A 26,827-nucleotide genomic window follows, 5' to 3' on the forward strand; every position below is an offset into this window, starting at 1 on the left:
AGCAACTGCAGTTTTCATTCTTTCTGTAAAGTTATGTTTTTAGAATCTTTCTCCAATTAAGGGGCACCTCAATTGATGAGTAATTACCCACTAAAATGAAAGTTAATGTATCTGAACACTAAAAATGTCACATTAAGTATATATATGATAAGTAGTCATCAATTAAAAAATAATTTTGCGTACTAACATAATTATTGTAGTGGTCATTTTTTTTTCTTTTTTTTTTAAATATTGCTTTTAAAGCTATTTATTCATGAATTTTACAGATATATCAAAATGTGGGATCTGGAAACAAACTTCACACAGCTTATATCAATCATATTTGATTTTATGTACATGTATCCCTGTGATGAGAGTTGTAACTGGGAAATTTATCAATGGAAAATTAAAACTGAATAGATTTTTCAGTCCTCCCTTTCTTGAGAATACTGTCACAAAAAATTGAGAATGGTCTTAGCCTGCCGTTCAGTTGTACATAATTAAAATTCTAAAATATATTGTAGTAGTTGTTAAATTCAATTGAATTTTAGATAATTAACTCCCAACTTTAATTAAATGTTTTGATTTAGAAGGTGCAGATCTCATTGGTCCAAATTGTCTCTATGATGAGTTCTTGACTAAGGAAATGAAATAACAATAAACAACAATTAGTTTCATTATTGTCAGCGTCTCTATATGTTCTAGCTGTTCTTTTGCTCATTCTTTGTATGTAGACTATCAAAAGATACCCCCCTAAAAATTGAAACAATGGCCGTCTTTTCCCTCAGAGCTCTTCAGCTCTTTGATTGATTATATAGTAGTAATCGAACATTTGTTGATTCATCAATTGAAAATGGCAGGTCCCTCCTTAGTTATGCCTGGCCAACTGTTGAGAAGGCAACTTTTAGCCAATGAAAACAATTGTTACATCAAAATTGCATTAGAATATATATAATTTATTGGTCAATTCTGGACTAACAACCCTTTATGACATTTCAACTTGTATAAAATAAATGATGGTTTTTACATTAATATTTATTTGCAGTCTTAATATAACTTGTATTATGATAACACTGAGGAAGGAATTATTATTAATTGATTTTGTTTGCAGGAGTTTGTCATCCTAACATAACTTGTGATATTTGTGGGGAGAAAGGAATCCATGGATTACGATGGAAGTGTTGTGATTGCCATGACTTTGATATGTGTAGTCCATGTTATATGGCCGATAAACATGACCTGAAGCATGCATTTGTACGAGTGGACACCCCTAACTCTACAGCGTAAGTACTAATTGTGTTACTTAGTGAGTGATTCAAGTCCCGGGAGCATCTAGTTTATCCCCTTGTATCTTGGAAATGGTGTGTTTACATAAAAATAAATGAAAACAATAATTTTATTTTTTTTATGAAATTAATTTGGCCACTATCCTCATATAATTTGATAAAAACCATTAAAAGCAAGAAAGATATTTGTGTTAAATTAAGGAAGATTTCCCCTTGTGACAAGAATACTGTGTGTCTATTTTTAAAATATATACAATTAGAACCATACCATTCATCAATGGCAAAACTATTATACTCATGAGAACAGACTTTGCAAGGATTCAAAGAGAATTTCTCTCATTTGATCTTTTCTAGTTTCAATGTACCTACCAGATCAAAAAGTGGCAGTAATAAAAAGACAGCCAAGGGTATATTTCCTAATGCTGAAGTAATGAGAGGTCCTCACTGGAAATGGAAAAATGATGATGGTAAATATACATTATTATTCACTTATATAATGGGTTATCTCCCCTGATCCAAGGGGATAAGGGGTCCTTACTGGAAATGGAAAAATGATGATGGTAAATATACATTGTTCACTGATATAATGGGTTATCTCCCCTGATCCAAGGGGATAAGGGGTCCTGACTGGAAATGGAAAAATGATGATGGTAAATATATATTATCATTCACTGATATAATGGGTTATCTCCCCTGATCCAAGGGGATAAGGGGTCCTTACTGGAAATGGAAAAATGATGATGGTAAACATATATTATTATTCACTTATATAATGGGTTATCTCCCCTGATCCAAAGGGATAAGGGGTCCTTACTGGAAGTGGAAAAATGATGATGGTTAATATACATTATTATTCACTTATATAATGGGTTATCTCCCCTGATCCAAGGGGATAAGGGGTCCTTACTGGAAGAGGAAAAATGATGATGGTTAATATACATTATTATTCACTGATATAATGGGTTCATAATATCTCCCTTGATGTGGGGGGTGATAATGGATCCTCACTAGAAATGAAAAAAAAAATATGATGCTACATAGACAGAATCATACACTTTTATAATGGGTTATCTCCCCTATACTAGGTGATAAGGGGTGCTCACTGGAAAGGGAAAAGTGATGGTGGTAAATAAACAGAATTATACATGTATAATGGGTTATCTCCCCTATACTGGAATGAAAAGGGTTCATAACTGGAAATGGAAAAGTGATGATGGTAAATAGACAGAATTATATATGTATAATGGGTTATCTCCCCTATACTGGAATGAAAAGGGGTCATAACTGGAAATGGAAAAATGATGATGGCACATAAATATACATTTTTGGTGGAAGAAGACTTCAAGTCTTCTGAAGACCTATGGTGCCGACTTTAAAATCTTTGAACCTCTGTATGCCGCATCTGTTTCTGTGCATTACAATTCCATAACAACTTCCAATTCTTGACAACGATTTTTACACATGATTAAGCATCTGAATCATTAAATTTGTAAATTAGGATTGAAAAACAATCACTATTGTAAATATGTACCCTTTTATTTATGTAAATTATTAGATTTCATCTCATCTACATGAACATTGTTTGTTTACTTGTAGCCGGATGTTTTTAATGTAGATATTTGTAGTACGCATGCATGAATTTGTTATCAGGTTGTCTCGTCCTGTTTACATGTTCGCACTTGGTCTGTTCGTCCTGAGTTCTTTCGACCATATAGTATGTTCGCCCAGTGTTCATTCTCTTCACTCTTATCAAGGACGTTTTATAATACATCCTTGCATTTATTAAAAAATATTAATATTAAGGGTATCGTTAAAAAAACCTCTAAAACACGATTTAGTGAAAATCATCTGTTCCTTATTTTGTTCCCAAGGTAAAACAGTCGTGTTCAGCTAATCAAATTCTGTGTTTCTCACTGTGAATCAAATTAATAAGCAAATCAAAAACGTTTTCTCTGAAGATTATTCAAACATGCTAGATTTTGAACTTTGTTGTTTTCATCTAGTTGTAAAATCGTGAACATGGCACTGCCGCAGGTGAATTTTCATCTGCAAAGAGGGTTCTTACACATCTTAAGGATAAAAGCATGGCTGATTGACAAAATTCAATGATGCAGTACTACCATAAAGATAATACTGAATAGTAGTTTTTTCACTAATTTATTGACATAATACATTATTTTTGTATTCAATTAAATCATTTAAAGCACAATGTACTATTCTTTTTTTCACAAAGACCAACAAACAGGTTGGTTTCATCAAATAATATGAATATAAAGGTGCTTATTTTTACAGTGGGTTGTTATGTTCTTCCAATGAGGGTTACCCCTCATTTGGAGTGTTGTTTCCAACTTGTTAAAGGTCCATCTTTGTGCAAAATTCAAAATTGGAAATTTCAACAAGCATCATATATTCTTACATAAGAAAATAAACCCTGGTCTGCTAGCTACATGTTCATCTTTTCTACTGATTTAATAACTAGAATCATGCAAACAGACTTAAGAAAAAGGCATGTAAGCTCATCATACAAATATGACACTTTTTCTAGACAATCCAGATCGTGCAAAATACTTAGCTAAAAATTGTAACCTTTAAAATTGTTGTCGTGCACTTAAAACCCCCATTGGAACTTTCAAAAGTTGGCAGGTATGTAACAAGTCTTACTATTTTTATGCCCCATTTATGGGCATTATGTTTTCTGGTCTGTCAGTCCGTCCTGCTTCAGGTTAAAGTTTATGGTCGAGGTAGTTTTTCGATGAAGTTGAAATACAATCAACTTGAAACTTAGTACACATGTGTTCCTTATGATATATATGATCTTTCTAATTTTACTGCCAAATTAAAGATTTTACCTAATTTTCACGGTTCATTGAACATAGAAAATGATTGTACGGATGGGAAATCCATGTACCTATGACACATTCTTGTTTGAAGAAAAAAAATACGGCATAACAATAATGGAACGAAGCAGGTTAGGTTATTCGGGCTGCTTGTAACCTTTTACTCACCTTCTTCCACCTCAGAGCTATCAGCTCTTTGATTTTACGCTTTCATAATGGGTTATCTCCCCTTTACTGGAGTGATAAAGCATCCAAATTTGGAACTGAAAAATGGTGATGGTAAATATACATTATTTCAGACTAAAATAGTGGGTTAGCTCCGGCTGATGATAGAATGATAAGGGGTTCAAATTGGAAAAATGATAAATATACATTATTGTAAGTTTATCGTTTATATACAATGCAGCACAAGGTATATCAATTATATACAATTCAGCACAAGGTATATATCCATTATCTGAAGTAAATATGAGGACATTATTTTTCAGGTGGTGAGGGAGGTGTAGGCCTTGTGAAGGCACTGGAGACCTGGGGTAAAGATTCATACAGAGGAGCCGTAAAGATTTCATGGAAAGCTGATAATTTGGTTAAGAATTATCGTGTTGGTGGAGAAGGTTGTGTAGATGTGATTTACACAAGGATGACAGAAACAGCCTCCGGTGGCAATTACTACGCAGATCATCTTCCATTTGTTGGTAAGTAGTGGTGGGTTTAAGAATTTTTCTTCCTAGGAGAGGAATTTAACATTATTTAAACATTGGGTAATGAGTAGATGATTTGTAATAAGGCCAAATAAAAATATATGTGTGGTTCCAGTAACCCGACCGACCCTAGTTAAAACCCCCCATCCCTAGAACTTTTTTTTTTCATTTCTGAAAAATAAATTTTCAAACGATCAAATTTTGAGGATTGTGAATTAAAATAATAAAATACATAGATTTCTGTCATCTGAATTTCCATCACAAGTATCTGTTATGGCTAAAATGCAAGAATTCATAACAGAATGCAACAAAATTAACTAAAAATGTATCATGACTGTTTATTTCACAACCAAACACATGTAAAAATGGCAGATTTCCGGTTGGGGCGTGTATAATACCGGAAACAATTTCAGTAAACACATGATTTTTTTCCGGATTTTGACATTAAAAATAAAATAAAAAATTACCGACCTACCGACCCTATTTTTTAAAAGTATGTAACTGGAACCACACATATATTTATTTTTATTTGGCCTAAAGAAAAAGCATTAAAATAGAGCATTGTCAATATTGTTTGTAACTTTTCTTTATCAAAAGAAACTTAAAAACTAGTTGGATCGAAATTAAAATTTTAAAATTATCTTTGGTCCAATAATTTACAAAAATTTATAAAGCTTTGTGTCAGGATGATTGTCATCTGATCATTGTAAGATTTGTTTCAGATGTGGTCAATCCTGGACAGATTCTGTTGAAGATTGGCGACAAAGTAGTTATCACTTTACCATTAAAAAGATTCCGACAGTTACAGGATGACCAAGCCTATGAAGAATGGGATGATGATATAAATCAGGTAAATTCACTGTATGCTGTAAGTGTCTAGCCCAGAAAAGATGAAGAAACACACAACTAAATAAACAACAGTGTATAGAAGTGTACTATTTTTTAATACATTTGGTAACCTGCTGGTTTAAAACCAGATAGGGTGAGAAATTCAGAGGTTTTCGTAAATAATTTTACAGGAACTCTTTATTGTAGTATGTGTAATGGCAAATATTTTTATGCCCCACCTACGATAGTAGAAGGGCATTATGTTTTCTGGTCTGTGCGTCTGTTCGTGTGTCCCTCCGTCTACCCGTCTGTCCCGCTTCAGGTTAAAGTTTTTGGTCAAGGTAGTTTTTGATGAAGTTGAAGTCCAATCGACTTCAAACTTAGTACACATGTTCCCTATGATATGATCTTCTCTAATTTTAATGCCAAATTAGAGTTTTTACCCCAATGTCACGGTCCACTGGACATAGAAAATGATAGTGCGAGTGGGGCATTCATGTACTGGGGACACATTCTTGTTTTTTATTCATTATGCTCACCATAAAAATTAAACAAACAATTATATTCCTGTCAACAGAAAAAGGGTTCAGATTAGACTGAATTAGAATATGTGCTAGCATTTTTAAAAACATGGCTTTAAAAGCATTAGAATTCTTATTATCGAAAGGGTGATTATTTTTATGCCCCACCTATGATAGTAGGAGGGCATTATGTTTTCTGGTTTTTGCGTCCATTCCTTCGTCCTTCCATCTGTCTGTCCCACTTCAGGTTAAGTTTTTGGTCAAGGTAGTTTTTGATGAAGTTGAAGACCAATCAACTTGAATCTTTAATAGTACACATGTTCCCAATGATATGATCTTTTTAATTTAAAATGCTAAATTAGAGTTTTTACCCCAATTTCACGGTCCACTGAACATAGAAAATGATAGTGCGAGTGGGGCATCTGTGTACTATGGACACATTCTTGTTTTTCTTTCATATGAAATAATTTATATATGTTGTTTATATGGAATGTCTACACTCCCAAAGACGGGTTTCAGCGCTAACTGACGGTAACTGGTCCTTGACCAGTAGTATTTAGAAGAAACAAATACACACAGTACAGTAAAATTATTTTTTGTGATTTTAGTGTTTGGAAGAAACAGGAACTATCGTTGGCTTCCTTTACAATGGGAAGAGTGTTAAAGTACAGTACGAAGACAGTAAAACTTGGGTCATCAATAAAGTGGCTTTAACCAGGGTGAGTTAACATTTAATGTAATAAATATTGATCATCAATAAAGTATAATTAACAATAGTGAGCAACTAAATGTCATTAAAACTTGAATCATTTATAAAGTAGTGAACTAAGTGAGCAAATAAAAAAAAGGTAAAAAAGAAAAAGACAGGATTAGACACTGTCTTTAAAATAAGATGAAAAAATTGAACACTTTCATCATTTGCTTTTTTTGAACAAAAAAATATTTGTTTACAGAAACACACCTTTAATCAATATCTGTTTACAGAAACACACCTTTAATCAATATCTGTTTACAGAAACACACCTTTAATCAATATCTGTTTACAGAAACACACCTTTACCCAAGGAGATCCTGTTACTATTCTGAATAATTATAATGCTGTCAAAGAGCTACAGAAAGGTCATGGTGGATGGAATGATGAAATGAAGACTGTAAGTAAAGGTCAAAGTTTACAACATAATAACCTTGAGAGAAGTCCTTTGATTGAAAGATAAAAGGAAGACTATGTCAAGGTCAAAGTTTAAAACATAATAACCTTTAGACAAGTCTTTTGATTGAATGATAAAATGAAGATTAAGTCATGGTCAAAGTTTAAAACATTATAAACTTTAGACAGGTCCTATGATAGAAAGATAAAATGAAGACTAAGTCAACGTCAAAGTTTAAAACATAATAACCTTTAGAAAGTCATTTGATTAAATGATAAAATGAAGATTAAGTCAAAGTCAAAGTTTAAAAAGATAACATTTACACAAGTCCAATGATAGAATGATGAAATGAAGACTAAGTCAAGGTCAAAGTTTACAACCTTCAGACGTTATTAATAGATTATGGTTTTATTTCTAGGCTCTTGGAAAGAATGGTAGAATAGTTCGCCTTGATAGTGATGGTGATATGAGAATTAAGATAGGAGATAAGACCTGGATATTTAACCCAGCCTGTATAATGCCAATAGACGATGCCAGCACAGCTAAATCAATACCAGTCTTGTCTAGACAGGACACCAGAGATCATTCGGATGATGAATCAGAGACGGGATCTGAAGGGGATGAGGGTGGACAGGGTATGTGTATTATACTGTATAGCGAGTAATTTTTTGGGGTGTTTATTTTGCATTATGGAGACGAAGAAAAATTGTGAAAAGAATTTATGCATATGTTCAGTGCTTTCTTATAACTAAAGCATTTTGGAAACAATCTGTTTTTTTCAGGTCGACCGGTTAATAACTGTTTGATAGTTTAACCTGAATTTGTCTGTACATGTATTTAGTATAGTTTATATAATGAGAGATTTCAAGAGACAGTAAAATCCTCTCCTCTTGAAAGTTAGCAGGTCTAAATAATCATCATCTTTATTGTAGCTGTTGCTGAAGCCATTGCTCAGCTATTTGTTTTCGTGTTGAGATAAGGTCTTGGTTCATAAGAGACAGTAAACTGTTCTCATCTGGAAAGTTGGCAGGTCTAAATAATCTTTTTCTTTATTATAGCTGTCGCTGAAGCCATTGCACAGCTGTTTGTAGCCATGTTGAGAGAAGGTCCTGGGACTGAAGAAGAAAATGATTCTATAGTAGAGGCTGCAGCCAAAGGAGAATTTGATGTGGTCAAAAAGATTGTCAAAAAACACCCAGATAAGGTATGATGATTTAATATGACATCCAATGTTTTTTTTTTATAAAAATAAGGTGATGTAATGTGGTATGATTTCCAATGAGACACTAACCACTAAAAATAATATAAAGGGGTAGTAAGCAACTATAGGCCACCGTTATATGCCTTCATCAATGAGAAAAATCCATACTTTATAGTCATCTATAAAAAGCCCCAAATTGAAAAATGAAAATCAATTCAAACGTGAAAACTAATGACCTGTTTTATAACTAAACAATTTATAAATAAGAATAGGACTGACATTAACCAATGGCAACCCTAGTGAGTGTACAACAAGCATTGGAAAGTCTCATGAATAAGTGGCGAAATTAAACATGTTTGTGATCGAGTACTCAATCTCCCCCCCCCCCCCCCCCCCCTAGAATTTCTGGTTTGTTTTATGTTTCTTTAAAGAAATAAAGTTCTAAATTAAAGCTAAAAGGAAATCAATAATTTCGTAGAAATCCTTACTGTATAATGTAAAAGTTTATAAATTACTACTTACAAAGGAGAAGGTCCGGTAAGACCCCTTTTTGGCCCCTAAATATAGCAGTTTTACAAAATTGTTAAAATGTAAACCTTTAGTTATTTATTGGACAGTAGAATGCTTCTGCTACATAAATATGGGCTGTTTTTGACAATACAATGCACATATATCTGGTACTAGCACCATTAAGTCATGCTAAATTACTAAAATCCTCAAAATTCTAGCATTTTAGTTAAATTTTAGACGGTTTTCGTGTAAAACGAAAGTGGCCACATTCGTGTTCATCCTTAATATTGAAATGTAAGTTGTATTTTATGATAATACATAACATATATAAAGGTTGAGGATGAACACGGGTGTGGCCACTTTCATTTTTACCAAAAACCATCTGAAAAGTGACATTTTTCGGCATATTAGGTAGATTTTTCATATTTGAGCTTGAATCGGATCGTTTTTAATGACTAAATCTGTTAAAATCTTTCACATAAACTAATTAATTCAAATAAAATAGACACTTAAGTGTTTGAAAAGTGGTCAAAATCTTTTGTCAGATGAACCTGAAATTTGAGGCCAAAATCGGTCCTTACCGGACCTACTCCTTTCAGATCAATAAAATATGGAAATAAAGTGATAAATAAAAGCTAAAAAGACATCAATAATATGGATGAACTCATGACTGTGTAATGTAAAAGTTCATTTGTTTCTACTTCTTGACAATTTCAGATCAATACAAAGATGGAGGGTAAAACAGCGTTACAGTTAGCATGTTACGAAGGTCATTCCCAAATCGTAGAATTCCTGGTAAAGAACAAAGCTGATGTCAACATAAAGGATAGCGAAGGAGATCCAGCATTACACTATGCTGCTTATGGGTAATTCATTCCTTCTTGGGAGCACCACTGTTAGAGGAAACCGAATATCTTAGATATTGGATATCCTCATTACAAAACATCATTATACCAATAAAAATTTACTTACAATAGGGAAATTATCATACAGTGTAAGGGTTGTTTCTATTCTAGAACTGCACTGAATAAGGGTAAAAAGTTATGATGGACTTGTTCCATATCTTTGTCATGATGGATGTAGAAAGGAATTAATCTTGTTTTGTGTTTTATGGGCCCCGTCAGATTTCCCCCACCTCAAGGACCATCATACCATTATAACTCAAAGAACATTTACCCTGACTAGAAGTCCTCTCTCTGACCAATATGAGCTATATTGTGTTGGACACCAAATATAACTATAGAGCATGATTTTATTATGTCTTATAACAGAATCACTTTTTCTTCTCCAGGACGGGTAGCACGAATGACCGAATAACACTGTCATTATCTGAATAACACTTGTAATGACCAAATGACACTTAGAATTTTAATATTAGCACATATGGTGACTTTTAAACATGGATTATTAAATGATAATATATCATCCATGTATGTTGTAACTAGATATGTCCTATTTTCGGTGCAAAATATAGTTAGCATGCATTTTGTGTCCGGGGATACATGGACACGTATATATAGAACTATATAAACAGATAAACAATCAATGTCTATTATAGTGGCTACAGTAGCCCAGTGTTATATAAAACTTGTAATTTAGGCGGACACAGCTGGACACAACGGTATTCCTATATAAAACTTAAATATCTGCTAGCTACAGGTGGACACAGCTGTACACAGTACTAATCCTATATAAAACTTATGAATATGGGGCTACAGGCGGACACAACTGGACACAACGTTATTTCTATATAATACTTCTGAATATGGGGCTACAGGCGGACACAACTGGACACAACGCTATTTCTATATAATACTTCTACATATGGGGGTTACAGGCGGACACAACTGGACACAACGTTATTTCTATATAAAACTTCTGAATATGGGGGCTACAGGCGGACACAAGTGGACACAACGTAATTTCTATATAAAACTTATAAAATATGCTGGCTACAAGTGGACACAGCTGGACACAACGTTATTTCTATATAAAACTCCTAAAAATGAGGGGACACAGGAAGACACAAGTGGACACAACGTAATTTCTATATAAAACTTATAAAATATGCTGGCTACAGGTGGACACAGCTGGACACAATGCTATTTCTATATAAAACTTCTAGAAATGAGGGGATACAGGCGGACACAAGTGGACACAACGTAATTTCTATATAAAACTTCTAAAAATGAGGGGACACAGGCGGACACAAGTGGACACAACGCAATTTCTATATAAAACTTATGAAAACTGCTGGCTACAGACGGACACAGCTGGACACAACGTTATTTCTATATAAAACTTCTAAAAATGAGGGGACACAGGCGGGCACAAGTGGACACAACGTAATTTCTATATAAAACTTATAAAATATGCTGGCTACAGGTGGACACAGCTGGACACAATGCTATTTCTATATAAAACTTCTAGAAATGAGGGGATACAGGCGGACACAAGTGGGCACAACGCAATTTCTTTATTAAACTTCTAAAAATGAGGGGACACAGGCGGACACAAGTGGACACAACGTAATTTCTATATAAAACTTATAAAATATGCTGGCTACAGGTGGACACAGCTAGACACAGTGCTATTTCTATATAAAACGTCTAGAAATAAGGGGATACAGGCGGACACAAGTGGACACAACGTAATTTCTATATAAAACTTATAAAATATGCTGGCTACAGGTGGACACAGCTGGACACAACGTTATTTCTATATAAAACTTCTAAAATGAGGGGACACAGGCGGACACAAGTGGACACAACGTAATTTCTATATAAAACTTCTAGAAATGATGGGATACAGGCGGACACAAGTGGACACAACGCAATTTCTATATTAAACTTATGAAAACTGCTGGCTACAGACGGACACAGCTGGACACAACGTTATTTCTATATAAAACGTCTAGAAATAAGGGGATACAGGCGGACACAAGTGGACACAACGCAATTTCTATATAAAACTTATAAAATATGCTGGCTACAGGTGGACACAAGTGGACACGACGTTATTTCTATATAAAACTTCTAAAAATGAGGGGACACAGGCGGACACAAGTGGACACAACGCAATTTCTATATAAAACTTATAAAATATGCTGGCTACAGGTAGACACAGCTGGACACAATGCTATTTCTATATAAAACTTCTAGAAATGAGGGGATACAGGCGGACACAAGTGGACACAAGTGGACACAACGCAATTTCTATATAAAACTTATGAAAACTGCTGGCTACAGACGGACACAGCTGGACACAACGTTATTTCTATATAAAACTTCTAGAAATAAGGGGATACAGGCGGACACAAGTGGACACAACGCAATTTCTATATAAAACTTATAAAATATGCTGGCTATAGGTGGACACAACTGGACACAGTACTATTCCTATATTAAATGTCTGAATATGGGGGGCTACAGGCGGACACAACTGGACACAACGTAATTTCTATATAAAACTTATAAAATCTGCTGGCTACAGGTGGACACAGCTGGACACAACGTTATTTCTATATAAAACTTCTAGAATTGAGGGGATACAGGCGGACACAACGTAATTTCTATATAAAACTTATAAAATATGCTGGCTACAAGTGGACACAGCTGGACACAACGTTATTTCTATATAAAACTCCTAAAAATGAGGGGACACAGGAAGACACAAGTGGACACAACGTAATTTCTATATAAAACTTATAAAATATGCTGGCTACAGGTGGACACAGCTGGACACAATGCTATTTCTATATAAAACTTCTAGAAATGAGGGGATACAGGCGGACACAAGTGGACACAACGTAATTTCTATATAAAACTTCTAAAAATGAGGGGACACAGGCGGACACAAGTGGACACAACGCAATTTCTATATAAAACTTATGAAAACTGCTGGCTACAGACGGACACAGCTGGACACAACGTTATTTCTATATAAAACTTCTAAAAATGAGGGGACACAGGCGGACACAAGTGGACACAACGTAATTTCTATATAAAACTTATAAAATATGCTGGCTACAGGTGGACACAGCTGGACACAATGCTATTTCTATATAAAACTTCTAGAAATGAGGGGATACAGGCGGACACAAGTGGGCACAACGCAATTTCTTTATTAAACTTCTAAAAATGAGGGGACACAGGCGGACACAAGTGGACACAACGTAATTTCTATATAAAACTTATAAAATATGCTGGCTACAGGTGGACACAGCTAGACACAGTGCTATTTCTATATAAAACGTCTAGAAATAAGGGGATACAGGCGGACACAAGTGGACACAACGTAATTTCTATATAAAACTTATAAAATATGCTGGCTACAGGTGGACACAGCTGGACACAACGTTATTTCTATATAAAACTTCTAAAATGAGGGGACACAGGCGGACACAAGTGGACACAACGTAATTTCTATATAAAACTTCTAGAAATGATGGGATACAGGCGGACACAAGTGGACACAACGCAATTTCTATATTAAACTTATGAAAACTGCTGGCTACAGACGGACACAGCTGGACACAACGTTATTTCTATATAAAACGTCTAGAAATAAGGGGATACAGCGGACACAAGTGGACACAACGCAATTTCTATATAAAACTTATAAAATATGCTGGCTACAGGTGGACACAAGTGGACACAACGTTATTTCTATATAAAACTTCTAAAAATGAGGGGACACAGGCGGACACAAGTGGACACAACGCAATTTCTATATAAAACTTATAAAATATGCTGGCTACAGGTAGACACAGCTGGACACAATGCTATTTCTATATAAAACTTCTAGAAATGAGGGGATACAGGCGGACACAAGTGGACACAAGTGGACACAACGCAATTTCTATATAAAACTTATGAAAACTGCTGGCTACAGACGGACACAGCTGGACACAACGTTATTTCTATATAAAACTTCTAGAAATAAGGGGATACAGGCGGACACAAGTGGACACAACGCAATTTCTATATAAAACTTATAAAATATGCTGGCTATAGGTGGACACAACTGGACACAGTGCTATTCCTATATTAAATGTCTGAATATGGGGGGCTACAGGCGGACACAACTGGACACAACGTAATTTCTATATAAAACTTATAAAATCTGCTGGCTACAGGTGGACACAGCTGGACACAACGTTATTTCTATATAAAACTTCTAGAATTGAGGGGATACAGGCGGACACAACGTAATTTCTATATAAAACTTATAAAATATGCTGGCTACAAGTGGACACAGCTGGACACAACGTTATTTCTATATAAAACTCCTAAAAATGAGGGGACACAGGAAGACACAAGTGGACACAACGTAATTTCTATATAAAACTTATAAAATATGCTGGCTACAGGTGGACACAGCTGGACACAATGCTATTTCTATATAAAACTTCTAGAAATGAGGGGATACAGGCGGACACAAGTGGATACAACGCAATTTCTATATAAAACTTATGAAAACTGCTGGCTACAGACGGACACAGCTGGACACAACGTTATTTCTATATAAAACTTCTAGAAATAAGGGTATACAGGCGGACACAAGTGGACACAACGCAATTTCTATATAAAACTTATAAAATATGCTGGCTATAGGTGGACACAACTGGACACAGTACTATTTCTATATTAAATGTCTGAATATGGGGGGCTACAGGCGGACACAACTGGACACAACGTAATTTCCATATAAAACTTATAAAATCTGCTGGCTACAGGTGGACACAGCTGGACACAACGTTATTTCTATATAAAACTTCTAGAATTGAGGGGATACAGGCGGACACAACGCAATTTCTATATAAAACTTATAAAATCTGCTGGCTACAAGTGGACACAGCTGGACACAACGTTATTTTTGTATAAAACTTATAAAATCAGGCAATCCCTCCACCATTGAATATTAAATTCATGTATTTGGCAGGAAACGTGCGATTTTCACGAAATGTTTAAAGGGGGATGGGGAAATGAAATGGCACATCCTGCATTTTTCATCAAAGTGAAGATCACAGCCTGTTTATCTCAAATCAATTTTGGCCCCCTCCCGGTTTCCGTTTCACCCATAAAAATTAAATCTCATCTTACTTACCACTAAAATATTTCTTTAATATATTACTTTTTAACGATGTTGCATTTTAAAAAAAGTCTCAAACCTGTTAACACACATCTTATGCTTGAAATGGTTCTTTTGTTTTTATCAAATTATTAGATTCCTGAATTTTTTTTCTAGAAAAAAAAACTCCGTTAGAGGGAAATGAAAAAAAATGTGTTTATACTATAACTTACATTTACTAATTTGAGGTCATTTAAGTTTCTCAAATGTTTAGTCTTGCAAAATGTAATACTTCCTTTAAACGTCGTACAAGTCGGATACAAAACAAAAGTAACAAAAAAACAGGCCGGAAACAACCTGCCGTATAGTTTTTCTGCACTTGTAGTCAGGTCCTTGACCTGACTACTCGTGCAGAAAAACTATCCGGCAACGGTTGTTACCGGCCTGTTTCTTTGTTACCTTTGTATTGTATTTAATATTTGCATATAGCAGTAGGCTTTGTAAAATTACATAATTTCAAATCTTTTGTAAATAGAAAGTTATTTAATATTTTATCGACACGCGCCTCAATCTGTTGATTGTCACCTGTGTCATTGATAAGAAATTCACCTTCGCTCAACCAGAGACATATATATATATATATGTCGTGTACAAGTTGCGATTTTGTACAGGTTATAACATGTACAAAAATATTGTACATGTTATAACTTGTATAATGCAAAAATACAAGTTACAACATGTACAAAAGTACCTCATACATGTTATAACCTGTACAAAATGTTGCTTAGAAATGGTTTTAACTTGTACAAAATCGAAAAATAAGGATATTTTTCTATTATCGAAGTGGGGCGTCCGTTTGGCTGTGCGGGATGTATCAAGTTCGCAGTCACGTCCGGTCAGAAGGGGACGTTAAATCCGATGCCTCGTGTAAAGAGAGTGCCACGCTCTTTGCACGTTAAGAACCCTTGCAACAACTCTTCGAGGGGTCCGTAGGTGGCCTGTTGCAAGGCAAAATTTCTGTCTGTATCCAATATACCCTCATTTTCCAGTGGCAGTCCAAATTTCCCAAACCAACTTCCTCTATTATAACAACCTACCTATTGTATCTATTGTTAACTTGTTCTCGTCCTGAATATGCATGAAATATTTGCCACTGGACGTTAAGCAACCAACAATCAATCAATCAATCAATCTATTATCGCAACAGATGATATAGACCTCAATAATAGTTATCAAAGGTATCAGGATTATAATTTAGTACGCCAGACGCGCGTTTCATCTACATTAGACTCATCAGTGACGCTCATATCAAAATATTTATAAAGCCAAACAAGTACAAAGTTGAAGAGCATTGAGGATCCAAAATTTCAAAAAGTTGTGCCAAATACGGCTAAGGTAATCTATGCCTGGGATAAGAAAATCCTTAGTTTTTCGAAAATAACATTTTCAATAACATTTTCATAACTTTTGTATTATTCCTTCATGTTATAATTAGTGTGTTTTGTCCTTTTTTTATACAGTTAATGTTCATGCAGGGGTCGGTATTACGAAGCTTTCCTAAGACCTGTCATAAGATATATCTTAGGACACTTATATAGGTCATGATGAAGGCCAAAAATGTTGAAAAGTAGATCCAAAGATATTGATAATGAAGCGTGGTCCAATGAAAACTATTTCAGCTCTCTCTTGCTTTTACAGAGTAAGCATATAAGACATTGTTTTAGTCTTTGCATGCTATAAAAACGAGAGGGAGGAGTATTTCCCCAAATTATTAGGATTTGTTCTTAAATTTTTTGGAAAAATTTAGTTACTAGTATCTTATGTAATTGTCATTAAGGAATGCAAGCTTTTAGTAAATAGTTTCACACTTATTTAAGCCATGATGGACTGCATAAAACATACAATAACATGCCGCTGAAACACATTTTGCCAACATAAGTCATGAAACATATATTTCTGAAACTTTGTGATCATTGTCCTCTACAGAAAAAGAAACGTTCTGGTTTATTTATTGTTGTTCTTTATGCATTGGTGAATTTAAATGTATATTTTACTTCATTAAGATTTATTTTAAATTTTGTACAAGTTAAAACCATTTTTAAGCAATATTTTGTACAGGTTATAACATGTATGAGGCACTTTTGTACATGTTATAACTTGTATTTTTGCATTATACAAATTATAACATGTACAATATTTTTGTACATGTTATAACCTGTACAAAATCGCAACTTTGTACACGACATATACATATGTGTATATATGTCTTATATACATATGTGTATATGTTACAATGAATTTGTATAATCAGGGATTATGTAGAATCCCTGATTTTTCAGGGAATATGTAGAATCACTTAAATCATTAGTAATTATATATAATCCCTGAAAATGACCAGTGATTTTACATAATCACTGAACATTTTAATAATTATTCTACAAATTCCCTAACATTTTTTTCAGGGATTATGAATAATTTAAGGATCCTTTGTTTGATAAAAAGAATAATACATATAGACTAATCATCTTTTTTTTACTTTCATAGTTTAGTTTAAACATATTTTATTTGCTGAATTAAAGCAAAATGGATTAGACATAAGTAAATCATACTTTCATATTCCTTGTAGATGAAATAATTTTGCTTTTAAACACAGAGGATGATCTGAAAGATACAACTAACTGAAGGTTTAGAGATAAAGTTGAAGACTTTCAAAATTAATATTGTCAAGATTCACTTTAAAGCGATAACTTTACATGTATTTTTTGTTTATTAAAAGCCAGAGTCCAATGGATATTCATGTTCTATTTGTAATTAAACAGAGCATGTTATTTGTGGTACATAGAAAACAAATGGTGAAGACGATTATGGAACATCTGTTGTTTTTTTTTTTTTTGTTCAAATGAACAAGATATTTAAACAGAGAGAACTTACGCATCTAAATGTATAGAAAAACTAAGGATTGACAATTAGAACAAAAGTTTAGAGGAAACTGGCATTTGGTGTAATATTCTCTTAGCATGATTTCACAGGGTAAAAAAGGAAAGGGGATACCAAAAAACTTAATGATAATTGTTCACCAAAAGTCTGAAAAAAGGATATCGCCTGGCCAAAAAACATGGTTTCTTGCTCGATCCAGTTCGGTGTTGCTAATTCCCTTTTTGGGGGGTACCTACAGATGTTTTTTACTGAACACTTTATTTCTCTTAAGCGGGTCATAAAATCTGATTCGATATGTGAATGAAAATGGTTTCTAAAATGTGGATATTGTGGTAATAACAGATGTGAGGCATTTATTTTGATATATTGTTTTTAACATTTTAATATATTGTGCTTAACATTTAAAAAAAAAATAGGGTTATCATTTTGATATGTTGTGCTTAACATTTTACAGTTTATGTTTATACAGTGTAATGCTGTTTTATTTTGATCATTTATAGCATAAATTATTTGACTTTTATTTATTTTCTTTATAAATTAAAACTATTTCTTCATTTCAGTTATTATGTATAATTATCCCTGACTTTTTTTCTAGTGATTATACATAATCCCTGAAAATTTTAGTGATTATATATAATCCCTAAACTGGCCAGTGATTCTACATAATCCCTGAAAATTTCAGGGATTTTACATAATCACTGATTATACAAATTCACTGTAACATATATATGTCTCTGGCTCAACCTTGACCCGGCTATAATCGAAACCTTACAATTCACTTGTATACTGATTAAACATGTATCACTGGGGTAAAGCTGATGACCGTAACTGCATTCACGGTCATCCCAAGATGTCGGATGAAAAATTAGGTCAGTTTCTGTATTGTCCGTTAAAGTGTTTCTATATCATTTTCTGTACAAATCATACATTGAAACGATGTAAATATATAAAAGAATCACTCGGAAATCACTAATTACTTCTGAGAAATGTGCATGAAACGGGAAATTCGATTTGAAAAAATCGCCAAGATGACCGTAAATCACAATCGAGATGACCGTAACAGAATCAGCGATTCATAACAAGGCTGACCGTAACTGCTTTTAAGATGACCGTAATTTGTAAATGATGACCGTAACTTTTAAAGGATGACCCTCAATTCTAAGAAATATCTGTATTTATATAACTATCTTTTTGTATCAAATGATTAATCGTGTTGGTATACACATATTACTATGAGAGTTTTATCCCATAGGTAGAAGAAAATAAGACGTGCTTCAAATGCAAAGATTACCATATGTATCTTTTTACAGTAGAGACAGTGTTTAATTTTAAAAATGAATTTGCCAAAAGACATGCAAATGAACAGGAAGGGAAAACATGCTACAAAACCGCGATAAAATGACACCTTACAAGCATAATGAAAAAACATGCGGTGCACAGTTCAACTGCTCGACATAAGATTTTGTTTTGTTTCTGGGATTCCTTTTAATGACATATGATAAATACACATTTTTAAAAATGTCAAAAAAAATGCATGTACACCCATTGATATTATATCGTCTTTCATTTTGTCGTGCAAATAAAATAACAGAAATATTTTGAAGATATCATTCGAATAAACTAGTGAAGGTGAGCTCCAGCAAAGTAGATCCTTAAAATAGTATTGTACGAAAAGCGTATCACAAGGCGGAACGTTGTCAATTTGTATATACAATGTATTCAGAAATGTTATTCATACAGTCAGGATTCTACTTCTTCAAAATTATCTCCCCATTACGCCAGTTCATGCTCACAATCGTAGAAATGGAACCCATTGTAGGGATGACGCTCTGCCAATTTTGCTCTTGAAAACTGATAAATTTATCCACATAGCACCATTACGATCGATCGTTATATGTCAGTTATATTTTAAAAGACAAATGTATCTACTAGCTAATGAGCATTAGTTAATGATCTTGTCTGCATTGATTCAACTTAAAAATATTGTCTGTTCGGATGTCAGATGGAATTTTTGAAAATTCTTAAGCATTTAAAAAAATTCTAATTAAATATTTCGTGGAAGGGCAGACTAAACACTTTTAGTGGTTGAAGATTATAAACCCTAGTTATCACACACAAGAAAATCATATTTTTTCGAAGATATCCATTTTCATCATCAAAATTAAAAGACTGTCGTCAAGTACTTTTAGAAAAAAATAGCTATTCGAACACACCTACTCTGTTTTTGTGATTCATTAGATAGGTATCTCACTTGACCCATATATTTCATCTTTTCGTAAGTCATTTTTTTACGTTATAAAGTCAACCTGTAGCTTTGATATATAATTATGATAGAATCTGAAGCGAGATGCTATATAAAATACTCTTGCTTTGTACGTTTTAAAGACAAAATATACACCCAAACATGCCCTAACATAAAAAGGTGCACTCGATTTTTCTCTTTTCGATACAATCGTTACCTGTTTTGGGGAATTTTTTCTTAATTCACATAATGGAAGGGCAGACACGAAAATTTCTGAACTATAAGATTGATATGTTCTCCGTCCGTGATAAAAAAAAAATCGGAGGTTATGCATTTTCTACATCCAACTAATATAGATACTATATATAAAAAAGAAGATGTGGTATTATTGCCAATGAGACAACTATCCAGAAAAGACCAAAATGACACAAACATTAACAATTATAGGTAACCATAAGGCCTTCAACAATGAGCAAAGCCCATTCCGCATAGTCAGCTATAAAAGGCCCCGATAAGAACCATGTCGTCGACTTGATATCTTATTGTTTTGCATTACTATGTAATAGATACATTGAAAACTTATGCAAATGGTGTTTTTAAAATAAGAAAATTGTCGTTTTATTTGTTTCTATTAACTTTTTAGAATTTTGTTACGATATCAAACATTACAGTTAATATTTATCGCTTTCTCGATACACACAGAGCTTCGATTCTTTTGTTCTATTTCAAAAGTGTTTCCGCCTGCATATACCAAGACAAATTAAGATTTTAATCTGCTTCCTCTGGGACCATACACATGGGCTCGATTACCAAATATTCGTATGTATTATTTATGTTTTTAATGCTCCATTTATTGGCATTATGTTTTTCTGGTCTGTGCGTACGTTCGTCCGTTCGTCTGTTTGTTTGTCCAGCTTCAAGTTAAATAAAATTGAAACTTAGTACACATTTTCCCTATAGTATGATCTTTTTAATTCTAAAGCCAAATTACAGTTTTATCCCTTTTTCATAGTCCACTAAACATAGAAAATGATAGTGTAGATGAGGCATCCGTGTACTAGGGACACATTCATGTTTCTTCAAATTTTCGTCGTATCGTTGTCAATTTGTGTTAAAAATAAAAAACGTCGATATCAATAAATATTTCATTGTTTACGAGAAATATGCAATTTACTATCATTGTTATAAATCCTAAATATGACCAATTATGTTATAGTTAAAAAAAAGAAATTTATGAAACATATTTATATCCGCTAACCGTGCCCCTATTGAGATCGACAAACTCAACAAAAAAGTTTTGAATACAATACGGATATTTCTTAGAATTGATGGTCATCCTATAAAAGTTACGGTCATCTTTTTACCAATCACGGTCATCCTGGTTTTATGTTACGGTCATCTTGAAAATATTTTGATTATGATTTACGGTCATCTTAACGATTTTTTCAAATCGAATTTCCCGTTTCATGCACATTTTTCGGAAGTAATTAATGATTTTCGAGTGATTCTTTTATAAATTTACATCGTTTCAATGTATGATTTGTAAAGAAAATGATATAGAAACACTTAAACAGACAATACAGAAACTGACCTAATTTTTCATCCGACATCTTGGGATGACCGTGAATGCAGTTACGGTCATCAGCTTTACCCCAGTGATGTATATGGTATTTTAAAATGTTCTGTTTTTGTTGTTACTATATATCGTGTTTATTTTGTATTTCTGTCTCTGTTATATTCTTTACTTCTATAGTAATAGCGTATTATCTACTCTTATTTTTTGATATTTTTATCCTTTTAATTTCGTTTTCTTGTTTGTAAAGTTAATTTTTTGCTGATCTCTGGTAAAGTATGGAATCAGGGTCGTGTTCGGAACGAAGTTTCATGTTTCCATCTGATGATCTGCATATGACTTTGACATATAGACGGCGGCATATTATTTCCACGTGAAAAGACATGTTCAGCAACAAATTCGTATTTACTGACCATTGCAATTTATTATATTTATAACATTAATTTTATAACTATACAAAATACACATAAGAATAACAATAAATTTATATGATTTGTTAGGAATACAACTACAATATAACGGATTAAAACCTTGCTTTCTAACCAATCCATTCATGTAACGGACCGGCAACTTTCTTTATTTAATACGAAAATCTACAGTGCCGTTATACACATGCATGATCGAAAAGATATTATATTCCTGCATCACGTGATTTTTACCATGTGGAGCTTACATTTGAATAAATACCGAATATGGAAAGTGAAACTACAATTCAAAACATAAAGTCGGAAGGCACAAATAAGAAAAAGAAAGTTTTTTTTGGCAAAAGGTGCAGGTAAATTCTTTCCGTGTTCAAAATATACATGAAATATTTGCCACTGCCCCTTTTCTAATCTATGAATTCTAACCCTGAGTTTCTATATGTTACTCCATGCCAAGAAATCCTCGCTAAAAATTCCGGTCGACCCCCTACGGTAGTCATTAGTAGCTAAAGATTTGATTTCATTGAAGGAATTAATTTATGACCTTCATGTACGTGTCGCTTAGAACACAGCCATATACCAAATGGTCAATATTAATCATCCATGTAATTTGCTCTATGGGGTGTTTGCAGAATTTCAACGGAGGCAATTTCTTGGCATGGTTAACTTCTATAACACATTGTGAATATTTTGGTTTCTTAAATCACTAAAGTATATGCCTATTACATTATAAAAGAAAATGTTATTCATCGTCAATTGTTGAAATAAGGATGAATTGTTAAAAAAAAAGCATTGACATCAATTATAAAGCTATCTTTCATAGAAGACAGTTTTGATAAGAACTTTGAACAAAAAAAAAAAAACTTTTAAAATTGGTAGACGGCAGATTAATCAGAAAGAAAATGTCATTAGTATTAAATGTAATCCCTATTGAGGACGAGTTTCATTATGTTTTTGCATATTCGGCAAAACTAGACAAACGCTGTTAGAACATTAGTGGATCCCTTAGGATACCACGGTTTGTAATGGATTCGGTTGATAATTTAACGTTTGCAAATGAAATAAAATGAATAGAAATTTTTCCGACTTGTATGTGTTTATTACCTTCACAGTGACACCTAATTTTTAAAGATCAGACGACCTAATCAACACGGTTATCGGTATTGAATATGATCATCGGTCGTGCATGGCTAATCCCAAATAACGGTTCGTGCCGATAAAATTGATTTAAAAAAAAACAACAAACTATAAGCATTCCTTTACGTTCACTCTATCCTGAGTGGACTTTTTTTTATGTCATGACGTACTCCAAAATGTTGCTTCATTTTGTTGATTTAGAAAAATGAACACAAAAATCCATATAGAAATTGGTAGATGGGGAAATATTCAGAGAGAAAATCGTATTTGTACTTTGTGTAAATTCTGTAATATTGGCGACGAGTTCCATTTTAAAATGTTCGGCAATAGACAAAAGTAGACGAATGCTTCTAACGCATCATTTTGTAAACAGACCATATAACTGAAAAATATCAGTATCTAATGTGTGAAAATATTTACGTTAAGATGTAATGAAAAAAAACCAATCTTATATGCATAATTCAAATGAACATAATTAATTAGAATAATTATTTACGGAAAAAATAAGTTATTAAATTATGTCGCATAAAAAAAACGGTTGAAAATTATGTAAACAATTTACGTCGCATTAAAAATATTTAACAAAAAATGTAGTGAAAAAATGGCCGAATCCGTTTGAGAAATTCATGATGTGCATAAATTTTAAATCATCTTTCAAATTATCGAAACTGTTATATATGTTGTGAACATTATGAGTAAAGTTCAAATCTTAAAAGTCATTATATAGACAACTGTTCAATAAAAAAATGTCAGAGCAATGAGTACATAAACGATCTTTAACAGGCTTGGTGTATCTTCCAGTCTCAATAACTAACGGGAGCAAGCCTGCACGAAAAAGGACTGTATCACGCCGGTTCGATCGTGGAATAATTTTTGAAATAAACGGTTCAACGGAGCAGTTGCATTGGTATTGCCTGTATGTTATAACTTTCCATTGTCTCTTCCGCGATCGTTAAAGAGTTCTCTCTGCCATTCTGTGTTATTTATGATGTTAACTTGTTCAATGACTTTTTTCAAGGCTACTTTTGTACTCATTGTCAGTCACATCAAAAACAAAGTAACAATGTTCCTAATTTCCAACAGGTTGACTGTATTGTTCACCTCCTTATTTCAACCTTTCCGTCGACGTGATATCCGACTCCAAATACCAGTCAACAAAAGAAACGATACACGACTTTTTTTTTAAATTAAAGATGAAGTCTTCCGTTTATAAGACTAATATTCAAATAGTTTTTTGCTCTCATGACGTCATTTGGCGAAATTTAAACCTTAAAGGAGATACCACCGGATAAAAAAAAGTATAAAAAAACAGTCCCAATGGTTCGGCTTGCTGATTTTGCTAGTTTCTTGGTAATTTTTCTTAATGTATTTAGTGTTCGTCAAGCCAAATATAAGGGTATTATAAGTTTATAAGAGCAATAAATCTAATCTATGTATTCATTCTGTCAAAGTCATCATTAAGTTCAAGTGATTTTTTTAAAAAATTCGTATCGGATGTCTGTGTATAAAGCTATTTAAGTTAAGATTTTCCTTAAGTTAAGGAAACTCCGCCCTTTTTATCTCAGTGGTATGCATAAAAAGTCCTAAACTAACTAAAGTATTTCCTTAGTAAAATCTTAAGTGTTTTAAGTCACGACACAACACTTAATTGGAATGCATAAACCCCCTTTACTAAGAAAACGCCTAAGATTTCACTTAACTCTTAGGTACCGATAGAGCTACCTCAAGTTTTCAAAAATAGTTTAAAATCAGGTGAAAGTATGCGGTTTTAATATAGGTAATAAAATACTAACAATTCGTTTGTATATTGCTAAATATTAACGATCATCGTAATTTTCATCAAATCACGTATAATAGAAAAAAAAGAGATAGCATAGGCATGATAGGGTGGTTATGTACTTTGTTATACAAATAATTTTATATTCCCCAATCTCGTTGTTGTGTATACTGAACAACGCATGGAATTCATGCTACTATTTTCTTTTGTTTACCGTCTGTATGAGAATGTTTGCACAAATAACTTTGAATTTCAATTGTAACCGTAAGTATACTCAGTTTCATGTATAGAGATGCGAGTTTTTCTGTGACATGTGCTTTTGACCATCCACAAGAACTTGCGGTCATCCGATGTTCAGTACTTCAGTACTTTGATTATATTGTTTTTATAGATAGAAATGAATATTGTATCGAATTTTTATGAAAAAAAAATTGTTCATTTTTTTAAATTACTAAGATAACCTCCACATTGCACCATACATTGCAAAGGCGGGAAAATTGTTAAAGCAAATTATCGATATCTCTTGTTCTTCAGAAAATAACGTTTACGAATAATGTAGATTCTGCAAACAAAAAGGTTAACAAAAGAAGCAATTGTTTAAGTGATTCGGACTTTCTATAAAATTTTATATATTGCAAAAAACTATGCAAGCCGAGTCACGATTTTCAAATTCTTCGAAAAAGAGGTCGTTTCAAATCGAAAACGAGGTCGGTGACCCATTTTTGTGAGGGCTTATTTTGAAGCATTTGAGTCTTTTGTACACGAAACGCGCGTCTGGCGTATATTCAAAATTTAGTCCTGGTATCTATGATGAGTTTATTTACATAGGCCAAAGTGTAAATACAATTTAAAGGAGATATTGTTGGTATATCTGAATAGAAGGATTTGTCTTGAAGGTTATTTACGCGCTCGATTTTCCATTTATGCCAGTTCCTCGCAACTTCGTTTATGAAATTGGATTGATTATGCTAGTAGTCCATTTATCTGGTAACTTTCCCAGTTCGAAACAATCGTTACAGATTATATAAAAAAGTTCAATGGCTGCTGTGTTTTTAATTACTACTGCTGGTATCTCATCAAATCCAGAAGCTTTTCGTAGTTTCGCGAATTCGACTGCACTATACTGATCTCTTTTCGTGTGGTGGGTTCATTCAGCGTCGAAATGTCACGTTGATTGTAATCGATGTCCGGCACTATTATTTAAGCTGGCATTTGGTTAAATTCCATGATTGGACTTTTTCTTAGTAAATTATACAGGAAAAAAATCGTTAAAAGTAGTATTTTATCCTGAAACTTGCATATGAAGAACTAGGGAGGTGTTTGAGAAAATAGGCCACGAGAAACGTCTACTATTGCTTGCAGGAAACAGATTATTGTTCGGTTCCTTCCGTGTAATATATTATTTGGTACTAACAACTCTAAAAAAAAGTTATTTTGATACTTGAACTTGCCGGGATCGTTTTTCTCCGCTCGAAACCGCCACCCCGTGTCAAGCATAGCCGACATCCAGCATGTGGCGTTCTACACGGTGTAATTGTACTAAGGTAGAAAATTAATGAAAAGTGATATTGTAATATGTATTTGAAATTTAATTTGTTTTAGATTCGTTTAGTATATTTTTCAAATTATATAAACGTAGTTTCAAGGAGTATGGAG

General features: G+C 33.3%; 1 protein-coding gene across 2 annotated transcripts in view; it reads left to right on the top strand.

The window, feature by feature from the left end:
* Nucleotides 1–26,827, top strand: part of LOC139501645 (E3 ubiquitin-protein ligase MIB2-like) — a 46,796-nt gene that overhangs the window by 5,240 nt on the left and 14,729 nt on the right. For both annotated transcript variants that reach the window (XM_071290781.1, XM_071290780.1), the window contains exons 3-11: nucleotides 1,091–1,262; nucleotides 1,620–1,732; nucleotides 4,591–4,797; nucleotides 5,526–5,653; nucleotides 6,761–6,871; nucleotides 7,199–7,303; nucleotides 7,719–7,935; nucleotides 8,359–8,504; nucleotides 9,729–9,877. In XM_071290781.1, coding sequence (XP_071146882.1) covers nucleotides 1,091–1,262; nucleotides 1,620–1,732; nucleotides 4,591–4,797; nucleotides 5,526–5,653; nucleotides 6,761–6,871; nucleotides 7,199–7,303; nucleotides 7,719–7,935; nucleotides 8,359–8,504; nucleotides 9,729–9,877 — 1,348 coding nt within the window. The remainder of the gene's footprint in view (nucleotides 1–1,090; nucleotides 1,263–1,619; nucleotides 1,733–4,590; nucleotides 4,798–5,525; nucleotides 5,654–6,760; nucleotides 6,872–7,198; nucleotides 7,304–7,718; nucleotides 7,936–8,358; nucleotides 8,505–9,728; nucleotides 9,878–26,827) is intronic.

This window comes from Mytilus edulis, chromosome 13 (assembly GCF_963676685.1).
Source record: "Mytilus edulis chromosome 13, xbMytEdul2.2, whole genome shotgun sequence".
NCBI lineage: Eukaryota > Metazoa > Mollusca > Bivalvia > Mytilida > Mytilidae > Mytilus > Mytilus edulis.